This window comes from Dendrobates tinctorius, unplaced genomic scaffold (assembly GCF_039654945.1).
Source record: "Dendrobates tinctorius isolate UK_male_01 unplaced genomic scaffold, ASM3965494v1 ptg000021l, whole genome shotgun sequence".
Classification (NCBI taxonomy): Eukaryota; Metazoa; Chordata; class Amphibia; order Anura; family Dendrobatidae; genus Dendrobates; species Dendrobates tinctorius.
In genome coordinates, this window is record NW_027361689.1 from 2,058,289 (window position 1) to 2,071,218 (window position 12,930).

General features: G+C 43.3%; 1 protein-coding gene across 1 annotated transcript in view; it reads right to left on the reverse strand.

Annotated features, from left to right (window-relative positions):
- Positions 1 to 12,930, reverse strand: part of EIPR1 (EARP complex and GARP complex interacting protein 1) — a 291,898-nt gene that overhangs the window by 66,498 nt on the left and 212,470 nt on the right. The window contains exon 6 of the mRNA XM_073568152.1: positions 4,794 to 4,930. Coding sequence (XP_073424253.1) covers positions 4,794 to 4,930 — 137 coding nt within the window. The remainder of the gene's footprint in view (positions 1 to 4,793; positions 4,931 to 12,930) is intronic.

Below are 12,930 nucleotides of genomic sequence, written 5' to 3' on the forward strand. Positions count from 1 at the left end.
TTGAATGCAAACTCTGCCATGGGCAATACCTCACACCAGTCCTCCTGCCTGGAAGATGCCAAGCATCTCAGAATCTGCTCCAACGATTGGTTCGTGCGCTCCGTGTGTCCATTAGACTCTGGGTGGTAGGCAGAGGAGAAGGACAACGAAATCCCCAGCTTTTTGCAAAAAGCCCTCCAGAACCTGGCTACAAACTGTACCCCTCTGTCTGACACCACATTCATAGGCACTCCATGCAACCTAATTATATGCTGCATAAATAAGCGGGCCAGGGTTTCAGCAGATGGTAACGCAGGGAGAGGTACAAAGTGAGCTTGTTTTGAAAACCTATCCACCACCACCCATATCACCGAGTTGCCCCTGGAAGGAGGAAGATTTGTGATAAAATCCATGGACAAATGTGTCCATGGACTATCCGGAATTGGCAAAGGCACCAATTCCCCGGCCGGCTGGACCTGAGAACTTTTAGAACGAGCACACACCCCACATGCAGTCACAAACATTTTAATATCTGTTACCATAGAGGGCCACCAGAAATCCCTCGCAATTGCCCCCCGGGTAGCTGCAATCCCAGGATGAGCACTCAACACAGAATCGTGAAATTCCTGCATAAGTCTGAGACGGAAACGTTCTGATACAAACAATCTACCCGGGGGTTTACCACCAGGAGCCCGAGCCTGGGCCTCCAAAATCCCTCTCTGTAACTCAGATGAGATTTCGGCCACCACTACTCCTGGCTGAAGAATGGAGGAGGGAGATTCTGGAGGGGACACCGAATCAAAGCTTGGGGATAAGGCATCAGCCTTGATGTTTTTAGATCCCGGGCGGAATGTGATGGTAAACGGAAATCGAGAAAAAAAAAGCGCCCACCGAGCCTGTCTGGGGGTCAATCTCTTTGCAGACTCGATATAGGCCCAATTTTTGTGATCAGTGATGACTGTAATGGGATGAACAGCCCCCTCCGGGAAATGCCTCCATTCTTCAAATGCCAACTTTACCGCCAACAACTCTCTATTGCCGACATCGTAATTTCTCTCAGCAGAGGAAAATTTTTTTTAGAGAAGAAGGCGCAAGGCCTCAGATTAGTAAGGGTAGGAGGGCCCTGAGACAAAACTGCCCCCACCCCTACTTCCGAGGCGTCAACCTCCACGACAAAAGGTCTTGACGGGTCAGGTTGTACCAATACAGGGGCTGAAGAAAAGCACTTTTTTAATGTAATGAAAGAATTTTTTGCAGCTACAGACCAATTTTTTACATCAGCTCCCTTGAGAGTGAGGTCCGTTAGAGGCTTTACCACCTGCGAGAAGCCCTTAATAAAATTTCCTAGAAAAGTTGTCAAAGCCCAAAAATCGCTGCAACCCTTTCAAGTCATGAGGATGCACACACTCCGTAACAGCCTGGACCTTCTTAGGATCCATGCGGAACCCCTCCCCTGACACAATCAAGCCCAGAAAGGATACTTCTTGCATGAAAAATGAGCATTTTTCCAATTTGGCATACAAATGATTCTCCCTCAGTCTCATGAGAACCATCCGCAAATGGTGCAAGTGAGATTGACTGTCCACCGAGTACACCAGAATTTCATCCAAATAGATAACCACAAAACGACCAATTAAATCAGAGAAAATTGCATTAATAAAATTCTGAAAAACAGCAGGAGCGTTGGTGAGACCAAAGGGCATAACCAAGTTTTCGAACAGCCCTTCAGTCGTCAGGAATGCTGTTTTCCATTTGTCCCCTTCCCGGACTCTTATAAGGTTATATGCCCCATGTAAATCCAGTTTAGAGAACCACTTGGCCCCTGTGAGTTGGTTACATAGATCAGGAATTAGGGGGAGAAGGTATGTATTTTTCACAGTAATTTTGTTTAAGTCCCGAAAGTCGAGGCACGGCCGCAAACCACCATCTTTTTTCTTAACAAAAAAGAAGCCCGCTGCCACAGGTGAAACAGAAGGCCTAATATGCCCTTTGCGGAGACTCTCGGTAATGTACTCCTTCATGGCTAGACGTTCGGGACTGGACAAATTGAACAGGCGAGCCTTGGGTAACTTGGCTCCAGGGACTAGATTAATGGCACAATCAAAGGGTCTATGTGGTGGTAGCGCCTCAGCCTCACTTTCAGAAAATACGTCTTCAAAATCTTTCAGGTACTCCGGAATACCTTCCAGATCGACAGACGACACTGACACAGATTTTACTGGGGTGACAAGAGTTGTCAAGTTACAACATAGACCGTTAGCCATACAACCCCCCTGTGACCCTGTCAATAGTAGGATTGTGACGTTGAAGGTAAGGCATACCCAGTACCAGTTCAGCCGGCAGATTATTTATAACAAAACACCTTAATTTTTCCACGTGAGTGGAACCCACTTTCAGAGAAAAGGTATCAATCATGAAACAAAATCCCTCCTGGGTGATAGGAGAAGAATCAATTGCCACGATTTTAACAGGATCTTTTAACCCGACTGTCCCTATCTTATGAAAAGTCACAACTTTGGCATCGATCAGATTAATAGAAGAACCACAGTCAACAAAGGCGGTAGTCCCAACTGGACTGCCTGTAAGTTCCAGTTCCACCGGAAGCAGAATTTTAGTAAGTGAGGAAAAGGGTACCTGGGAGTCTGGGCAACCTCCTCGATTGTTACTCAGACTCAGTCGTTTTCCTGACGGCTTCACTGAAGAAGGGCAAGAAGGACAGTTCCTTCTCCAATGTCCAGTGGATCCACAGTAAAAGCACAATTGGTTGTTTCTTCGGTGTCTCCTCTCTTTTTCCTCCAATGACGTGGCACCAACCTCCATGGGCTCAGGACTAGATGCAGAGTCTCTCAGATTGGAGAATAAAGGGGTCTCCTGCAGCATGACCCCTCTTGTCCGCAGCCTACGGTCCATGCGGACAGCCTGGGTCATAGCGTCCTCCAAAGAATCCGGTGGAGGATGAAGGGCTAGGGCATCTTTCAAACGTTCGGACAGGCCTCTACAGAACAAACCCCAGAGGGCATCATCATCCCAGGAGACCTCCGCTGCCCAGCGTCTGAACTCAGAGCAGAACCATTCAGCAGAGTTCCTCCCCTGTGTCACACTCATCACCATATCCTCTGCCAGACGCACTCTATCGGGCTTATCATAAATGTGCCACAGAGCCTCAAAGAACAAATTCACAGACATACGTTCAGGAGCAGAGGAAGAGAGAGAGAAAGGCCATGCCTGTGGAGCCCCCCGAAGTAGGGAAATGACGACCCTCACCCTCTGGAACTCATCACTGGAGGAGCGGGGTCTCAGAGAAAAAAAAAGCTTGCATCATTCTCTGAAAGACCTGAACTCCTTTTTATCCCCTGAGAAAAGGTCTGGCAATTTGACCGGAGATTCGGGGAATGCCAATGACACATCTCTATCCCCAGCACTCGGAGCCCCTGCAGCGACAGCCCCCTGCACAGTATCTACCAACTGTTGCTGGGTCTGGGCCATCGTGCGCTGTTCCACATTAAGTTTGTGGAACATTTGGGTCAGGTGCTTGACCTGATCAGCCAAAGCTTGTATGGGATACATGAGGATAACACTTTTTTTTTTTTTCTTCAGAGGAAAAAAAACCTGAAATGGTCAGGAGCCCCGCACTGCACTTGCTCACTGTGCCAGTGCAGGTGTCCTGAGTACAAAGACAGTGCTCAAAGATACCTGTGGAGCAGGGCAGCAGCGGTGACGATGCGTGCTTCAGAGTATCAGGACCTGAAGCACATGACTGCTGGGGGCGTGGCCTAAGCTCCACAGATCTAGGGGCTGCAGGGAAACTCCTAGAAAGGTAACTACAGGACAATGTTACCAAGGGGCATAGACAGAGACAGAAACCAGATGAAGCCAGGGTCAAAGCACAAAATAGCAATACAGTACCAAAGGGTTAGACAGAATGGATAGTCAGGACGTAGCAATAGGTCAGAAAACCAGAACGGGCAATAGACGGTACAATAGGGACAAACTGTAACAGAGTAACGATAGCCAAGCCAGGAGGTCAGAACCGGAGAAGACAATAGTACCAAAGCGAGAGACGGAGTACAGAGTGAGGGAACAGGCCGGGTCATACACGGGAAGCAAACAAGCAACGCAGAATACACGCACACAAGGGGTCAGACACACCAGAACAACAGTATAGCTGACAGAGAACCCTGGTAAAGAGTGAGTATAAATACCCCTCCCAGATCCAGAAAGAGGCCACGAACACTTAACCCTGTGAGTGCAGGGCAAGAACCCTGTTCAAACCATGACACATTCAGCGCAAAGCATCGAGGCAGGGGAAACAGTTCATCAGTGCTCCATAGCTGTAACATTTCTAAGGAAACACAGCAGCCTGCGGTGATGGCCACCAATGCTCATCTATTTTTAAAAAGGTCGGCGACACTGAAGAAGCTCTTATGTTCCCTTACAAACATGAACAAAACCTTGGCATATATATTAAGTGTCTTAACACAAAATAAAGAGCTGCTCAATGAAATGTATAATTGTGTCCACCCTTAACTTAACGCAATTTTCTTTTTTTGACTACAAGACTACAACTTCCTGGCAGACACTTATGGCATAAACATTACCCAACAGAGTAGCACAACTTTTTTGGGGGGGGCCAATTGTCCAACCCCACTGATCTTGATATATCTCAAGGCAATTAAGGCCACATCTTGTCAATTGAGGAAAGAAATAATTAAAAATAACTAATTAAAATGAAAAGGAAAGACAGGGGATGACAATTCTTGATGCTCTTGATTGTCCCTTTACTACTTGTTAAGCAGAACAAGCTATTTTATTACCTCATACTTCTTATGTCCCAGCCACGGATGGCGGTGTCATTGGCTGTGGCGACTTGGGTACAATTGTGGTGAGGGCTCCATCGTCCGGAAGTAAATTTTAGCTGCCCTTTACCTTCCAATGTAGCAGAGCTTCCGAGCTGTAAAGGAAACACAAAGTCAGGAGAAAGACAAATTGAGGAACTCTATTAAAAGGAGTTAAGGTATCAGTAAAAGGAGCAAGTGCTATAGTTTTTAATAAAATGTTACCATTTTGGGGTTAGAGCTCCTATGCAACCCTATGCGTCTCCATGGCTAAATACTAGAAACAATCCGGTGTAGTCTGAGCATTAAAACAAACTTATTTGGTACCAACAAACAAATGACGGTTAGCTACTTTGCACATACTGTAGTTTTGATTAAAAGGAATCTGTCAGTAGGTTCAACCCTCCCAAGTCGTTTATATGGGCATGTAGGTCATAGGAAGCTGAATAAAATGATACCTTGAGATCTGTGATCCGCTGTCTTATGCCAGAGAAAACCACATTTTTTAATTTATTTGTAAATGAGCTGTTGAGATCTATGGGCCGGAGATAGATCTCCCTGAGAATCTGCCTCCAGAGGTTATTTTAAACTGTTGTTACTAGCTTGAGACATGTAATGACTGACAGTCTGCTCTCCCCACCTACATGTTTCACACTTGTAACACCTTTTTTCATTTAAAACAAGTCGTTTAGGAAGATTCTAATGGAGATCTATGTCCGGCTTATAGATCTTAACAGTTTATTTAAATATTAAGAAAAATGTGGGTTTCTCTGGAATAAGACATTAGATCGCATATATCAAGGTATCCATTTATGCAAATTTCTATGACCCACATGCCTGTATTCACGGCTTAGGAGACTTGATCCTTCTGACAGATTCCCTTTAAAATATACCATAGCTCCTAGACAACTGATGAGACTCCACGAGACTTCGCAATAATCCTATGTAGTCTGACCCCCGCAGTCATATTCACTTCTGTCTATCCGCTGCTCTTTTGTAATCCACCAATCAATATTTCCAACCATCCTTCATTCTTTTTACATCTTACAGGCACCAGAACAATAAAAATCTGGCTCGAGAGGTGGACCAGCCTTGAAATATTTGTCTAAAAAAAAAAAAACCCCTATAACTAGAAAAATTCCATTGATTGGACCTTGCTTCAATATAAAGAGGCACATAAAAAGCCAGAACAGGGGCAGAAACAAATTAAAACCTGATGGAGAGAGAGCGCAAACAAAAAAATAAAAAAAAGAGCTAGTCACAGTGATTTATGAACACAAATCTCATCCGGCAGATAACCCATGCATTCAGCGATCTTGGCAGAGTTACCCGGGTAATGTTTTCACAAGGATGAACTGTTCTTGAACAATCTTCGAGGCACAAATATGCTTTCCTTCAAAACCAGGCACGCGTGTCTACATGTTCAAACTCTTCTCCCTCAGCGTACCGCGCCAGCCAGAACCTTTTTTTTCCCTCTCCCCCTCCCCATACGGAACGGCGATGATTTGCAGTCTATCATTAATAATACAAAGCAACATTGCAACCTGCCATTACGAAGAAGGATTGCCATGCCTCATCGAGTAAATTGACATAATGTGACATTAGTTTAAATGGATTTAGCTTCCAGTGCATTCATTGTGCCTTAATTAAATGCAACTTGCTCTGACACTGCCCACCCTCTTCATTACTAGACGGCTGAGCCGTAAATGTGTCCGGGAGGAGATGGGTTCGAGATTCTCATCTATGAGCCTCGTTGCGTTATGTCTTCGCACCGACCGAGGGCCACCATGCTGGCCTCTCCGGGAATTTGTGACAGATGCCTGTCTGACAAGGATTCAGTTATTTATTTTCTAATTTTAACACTTTTTTATTTATTTTTTTTTTTTTTTAGATTCTTTCCATTTTTTTACCCATTGTAAATCTGACACAAGGGGCGGGAGGGGGAAGAAATGGACGATTCTGTGAACTTGGTACATTGTCATTGCATATCACCGGTAAGTAATAACAGCAACAACAATAGCAAATGTGCTTAACAAGAAGCGGACTTGGATGTACTGTGAATTATGTTGCGGTGTCAAGATTATCAGTGCTTGAAGTGTGAGATTTTGTTTTTCCTCCACAAAACCAGAAACTCTGGGAAAATACATGAGAGCAATGCTTGCTGTAAGACTTGCTGTTTACATGTGTTAAGGAAGTCTTTAAAGACGTGTTTACATAATTGGTTCCAAATGAGTTGATGAGCCGGATCCTCAGGAGTATTTATACGCCCCAGATAATAACCACAGATCCATCCAAAGACTACTGATATCATTGAGGCAGCCAGGACGCACACGAAAAGTTCTACCGCAGACGTGGTAAGGCTGTGCTCACATCTAAAGAGCGGTTTCCGTTTTAAAAGGAAAACTAGACAACGCCGGGTCGCTTGCACAATGGACACGAGCGGTGACTGACGCACCGTTGTACACCAAGGCTTCTGTCGTTTTGATGGGGGTAAAAAAAAACTGGTGCCAAAGCAATTACGAATGGCAGAGTATGCAAAAAAAACAAACAAACAAAGGAACCCCAAAAGAGATGTGACCAGTGTCTTGCTCGTTTAGCGGCCCAAACAAAGTGATCACGTATCCCCCTGACGAAGGAGATTTATTTCCGAAACGCGCGTCGGGGCGCGTTTAAATACATTCCACACAGTGTTAATTGGCTTACAGGTATTTTATACACTGCACTCTGTTCATTGCGATCATGTTGCACATTTTTTAGTGGGATCTCATGTTTGCACAGTTGCACTTTAGCACCTTGAGCACATATTGCTTTTACATATTTGGTCATATTTTTTGTGTCACTTGATTAATTACCCGGTTCATTAATTAAGCCTTATGTTATGGACTGGTTTTTCCGTATTCCATACATATATTGCTAATGTGGTTGTACATTTTACTTCTTTTTTATGCACTTATATGCTGTGCCAATATTTTAATAAAGGCATTTTTTAATACTTAAGCATTGTGGTTCTGATCATTCATCATTATTATATATATATATTTTATAAATATTTTTTATATATTTGTTTATTTTAATATATATATTTTAGAATCTTTTGATTAATTTTCTTACCCGGCGGGATTTTATTTCCATCCATCTTTGAGTCATTTTACTTTTAAAGTGATCATGTAGTGGATTTCAAAATACAAAATGATCAGTTTACACAAATGAAAGAATCTATTACCCAATGGAATAAGTAGCAGATGATAAAGGTATACAAGATGATTTTGGGCGATGATACTGATTGTTGGACATCAAGAAAGACAGAAAGAAAGGAAAGAAATAATAATCAAGAGAGAGAAAAAGAATAATAAAGAGAGAAAGAAAGAAAGAAAGAAAGAAAGAAAGAAAGAAAGAAAAAAAAAAGAAAAAATAAAGATAGAAAGAAAAAGAGAAAAAGAAAGAAAGAAAGAAAACGAGTGTAAAGTAAGAGGGAATCATGAGGACTATAGGATATACAGTGTCTCCAATTGTCACAAGCGCAAAGCTAAAAACAATGATCATCTACTTTGCAGGGGAGTTGACATAAGGTAGGGTGAAGCATAAATCATGGAGAAGAATGTCACTACCTCTTAAAGGGAGTTAACCAGAATTAGGGTGTCTCCACGTTACGTTTAGGCAGCGCTTTGGACACAGCTCCTTCCAAAGCGCTGCTGGCTTTTGTACGTGCGGTGATTCCGCATGTGTTCCATCACAGTGCATTTCTAAACATTGTTGTGCCACTGGCCCAAACTATGCACTCTGCCATGCAGCAAGCAGAAGTAGCTTTACGTTTGCACCACTGGAGGAGAGCAGAGGGGCTGAAGCTGGCCAGATCGGACTATCTTCATAACAGCACTTGCAGGTGCACACTGCTTGCAGGGACAATGTTACGAGGAGAAAACTAAGCAATTGCCCAGGGCGCTGATCCCTAAAAGGCCTCTCTGGTTCGGCACTGCTTTCATATGCCAAACCACAGAACTAAGCAGCAGACAGACAGTAGTTATAGTAAAAAGACAACAGGACGCTGCAGAGATGAGAGTTTCTGGGTGCCGGCTGGTTGGTGATCATCTGGCACACAACATGAAGAGTGGCTTATTCCGTCGCAGGCAGGAAACATCGCTGCCAATTGCAGTCTCCAAAACAAAAAAAGGCAGCTAGGACAAAGTGCAGGGGCTTTACAGTGAGAAGCTGTCACTGCTTTTCAGCTGCCTGCACATCGGTGGAAGCCATTGGACAAGCTGCTGGACAACAAGCAGAAGTCCTTCCATCATAGGTAATAAGCCAGCAAGGAGTTAATCAGCATGGTTCTTCAGCAGTATGCAGCCCATCCTCAGTCTAGCAAGGAGGAAATAGGTTCTGTACACAAGTCACTGCTGTACTTTATTTATTATTATAGAGCCATTTATTCCATGGTGCTTTACATGTGATGGGGGTATATACTGTATAATAAAAAACAAGTGCAGTAATCTTAAACAATACAAGTCACGACTGGTACAGGGGAGAGAGGACCCTGCCCGCGAGGCTTACAATTTACAAGGGATGACAGTAGGTGAGGGTAGAGCTGGTCGTGCAGCGGTTTGGTGGATAGGTGGTTACTGCAGGTTGTAGGCTTGTCGGAAGAGGTGGGTCTTCAGGTTCTTTCTGAAGGTTTCCAGGGTAGGCGAGAGTCTGATATGTTGTGGTACACAGTTCCAGAGTAGGGGGGATTTGTGGGAGAAATCTTGTATGCGATTGTGGGAAGAGGAGATAAGAGGGGAGTAGAGAAGGAGATTTTGTGAGGATCAGAGGTTGCATGCAGGAAAGTATCGGGAGACGAGGTCACAGATGTATGGAGGACACAGGATGTGGATGGCTTGTATGTCATAGTTACTGTTTTGAACTGGAGTATTTGGGTAATGGGGAGCCAGTACAGAGATTGACTGAGGGAAGAGGCCGGGGAATAGCGGGGGGACAGGTGGATTAGTCGGGCAGCAGAGTTTACAATATAGACTGGAAGGGTGAGAGAGTGTTAGAGGAAAGGCCATAGAGCAGGAGATGATGAGGGAATGGACTAGGGTGCAGATTCTTGGTTTAGGAATGTACGGATCCGAGAAATATTTTTGAGTTTAAGTCAGCAAAAAGTGGAGAGGGCTTGGATATGTTGATTACCCCAAGGCAGCGAGCTTGTGAGACTGGAGAGAGTGAGCAGCCATTTACTTTTAATGAATAGGTCGGGGGGTCAGGTGAGATGGGGGAAAGATGATGAATTCTGTTTTGTTGATATTAAGTTCTAGAAATCTAGCAGAGAAGAAGGATGAAATAGCATACACACAATGTCGGATTCTGGTTAGTAGGGAGATGATATCTGGTCCGTAGGGAGATGATATCTGGTCCAGAGATGTAGATCTGTGTGTCATCAGCATAGAGGTGATACTGAAAGCCGTGAGATTCTATGAGCTGTCCCAGGCAGAAGGTGTAAATGGAGAAGAGCAGGGGCCCTAGGACTGAACCTTGTGGGACTCCGACAGATAGGGGGCGAGGTGAGAAGGTGGTGTGTGAGTGGGAGACGCTGAATGTCCGGTCTGTTATGTATGACGATATCCGAAAGAGGGCCAAGTCTGTGATGACAAGAGATTATTATTATTTATATAGCACCATTGGTTCCATGGTGCTGTACATGAGAAGGGGTTACATACAGATTACAGATATCACTTACAGCAAATAAACTAACAATCACAGACTGATACAGAGGGGAGAGAGGACCCTGCCCTTTCGGGCTTACATGCTACAGGATGGTGGGGAAGGAGACAGTAGGTTGGGGGTTACAGCAGAGATGAGAGGATCTGAAGTAATAGAGAATAGTCCACTGTGTCAAAGGCAGAGGACAGGTCTGGGAGGAGGAAGACAGTAGTGTAGCTTGGCTTTGGCGTTAAATAGGTCATTGGTGACTTTAGTTAGGGCAGTTTAAGTGGAGTGATGCGGTCGGAAGCCAGATTGTAAGTGGTGAAAGAGGGACCAGGAAGAGATGTGGGAGGATAGTTCAAGATGGACGTGTTGTTCCAGTAGTTTTGAGGCACAGGGGAGACAGGGACAAATCAGATGCTTGTGACGGCCATATGATAGTTGTCCACTAGGGGAAAAAGGTGTTGTGAAGAGGATAATTACTTTTAATAAAGAGTAAAATAAAGTCCCTAGGCAAAAAAAACAAAAAAAACCTACTAAAACATTTTTAAGAATACCGTAATTCATTTAAAAAAAAAAAACAAACAACATGCCAAAAAGCAGTACTGGAAATGTTCTTTTTTTATGCACACCCCCATTTCCCCCCAATAAAGATATACAAAATATTGAATATATGCTCTGAAAAATATTACAAATAATATAATTTGACCAGTTATACTGATTAATAAACTACGCAAACATGGCTCTTGGGATGCAGCAGCAGAAAATGATTTTTTTTTTTTCAATAAAACAATCTTATTGCATAGGAGGAATAAAAAAAGTGTGAAAAAATGTATACTTATTCAGTATCTCCATATTCCTACCAACCTGCAGAATAAAGATAACATTATTATTTTTGGTGCACCGTAGACCACAAAAAAAACTCACAAAAACAATGGTGCAACTATTGGAACTAAATTTATTTTTTTTACTTCTTTCTTGGGAAGAATGGAAAAAAAGCAACCAACAAATTATATGTGTCCTAAAGTTATATTAAAAAAAAAAAGACAAGGCTTCATATAGATACAGGGCTCAGTATAAATGAGTGCACCCCCTTGAAAAGATTTGAATTAATATCTCACTGAACAAGAACTAGTTCTAAACAATACTGATTATCATAAAACATTTTTAAATAAATTACATTAAAAACTACAACATCTAGTATTTTTAATGACCTTCGTGATTTTTTAAAAACAGTGAAAAGGCTTCTAGGCAAGGAATGAACTTGGCGACATATTGCAAAATCTATCATCAAGAATGACCTCTTTTAGAGCCTGGATGCTGGATGTTCAAGCAAATTCTTATCCTCTCTTGCTGACAAGTTCATCTTCCATAAGGTAGGGGAGAAAACAAGGGGATCTGCTACCTTGGATATAATTCTTATAAACAGGGAGGAAATGGTTTAGGAGGTAAGAGTGGCTGGGACCCTAGGAAGTAGCGACCATGTTATTTTAGAATTTTAGATAACTAGAGGAGGATGACTTGTGAAGACTCAGACGTCAAGGTTAGATTTCAGAAAGGCAGATTTTAAGGGACATAGAAAGAGAATCAGAGGGATCCAAGGGCTGGATATCCTTAAGGACAAAAATGTCCAGGAAGGATGGGAAATCTTGAAAAATGAGACTCTCAAAGCACAATCATTAACAATTCCGAAAAGAGGGAAGAATAGGAAGCATTTTGTTATGAATGGGTCACCGAGGAGAAAAAAGCAAAACAAGCTAAGTCACAGAAAACCAGAGAGGTTGGTAACTATGCAGATTGCAGATCCCTGATCTTACCACAAAACTAGCAGTAGCCGTGGAGCGTGCCTACGATGTTCCTAGACGCCTCGTCACGGCCGGAGGACTAAATAAGCCTAAAGCAAGAAAAGGGAAAACTAACTGCCCCAGAGCAGATCCCAAAGGAATAGATAGCTCCCACACATGTATTGACGGTGAAACAAGATGAAGGCACAAACACAGGCAGGAAAATAGGCTGAGCAAATGATGGGGCCCAAACTAACTAGACAGGAAAGGAAAGACACTGTCTGCAACCTGCAAAAAACCCTACAAAAATCATGTCCAACACTTCTGATAGCAAAATTAACCCTGAAGTCACTAGACTTCTCCCACTATATCAGCACTCAGAAATATTCTGAGACAGAGCAAAAAAGAGACCGAACTAGTGAGGGACAAAAGCCAATTGGCAAAATACTGATAAATAAGAGTGGAAATTCAGCACTGACCCCAGCAGGGGCTGGCTGACCACACCAAAAAACTGAATAGACCAACAAAATCAAGTGTGAACATTAGCAGAAAAACTTAGCTTTAGATGACTGGAACAGAGCTGAAAACCAAGAGCTGACAAGCCAGAAGGAATCACCAGCAACTGATTAGGGCGTTGGCTGTCTTAAATC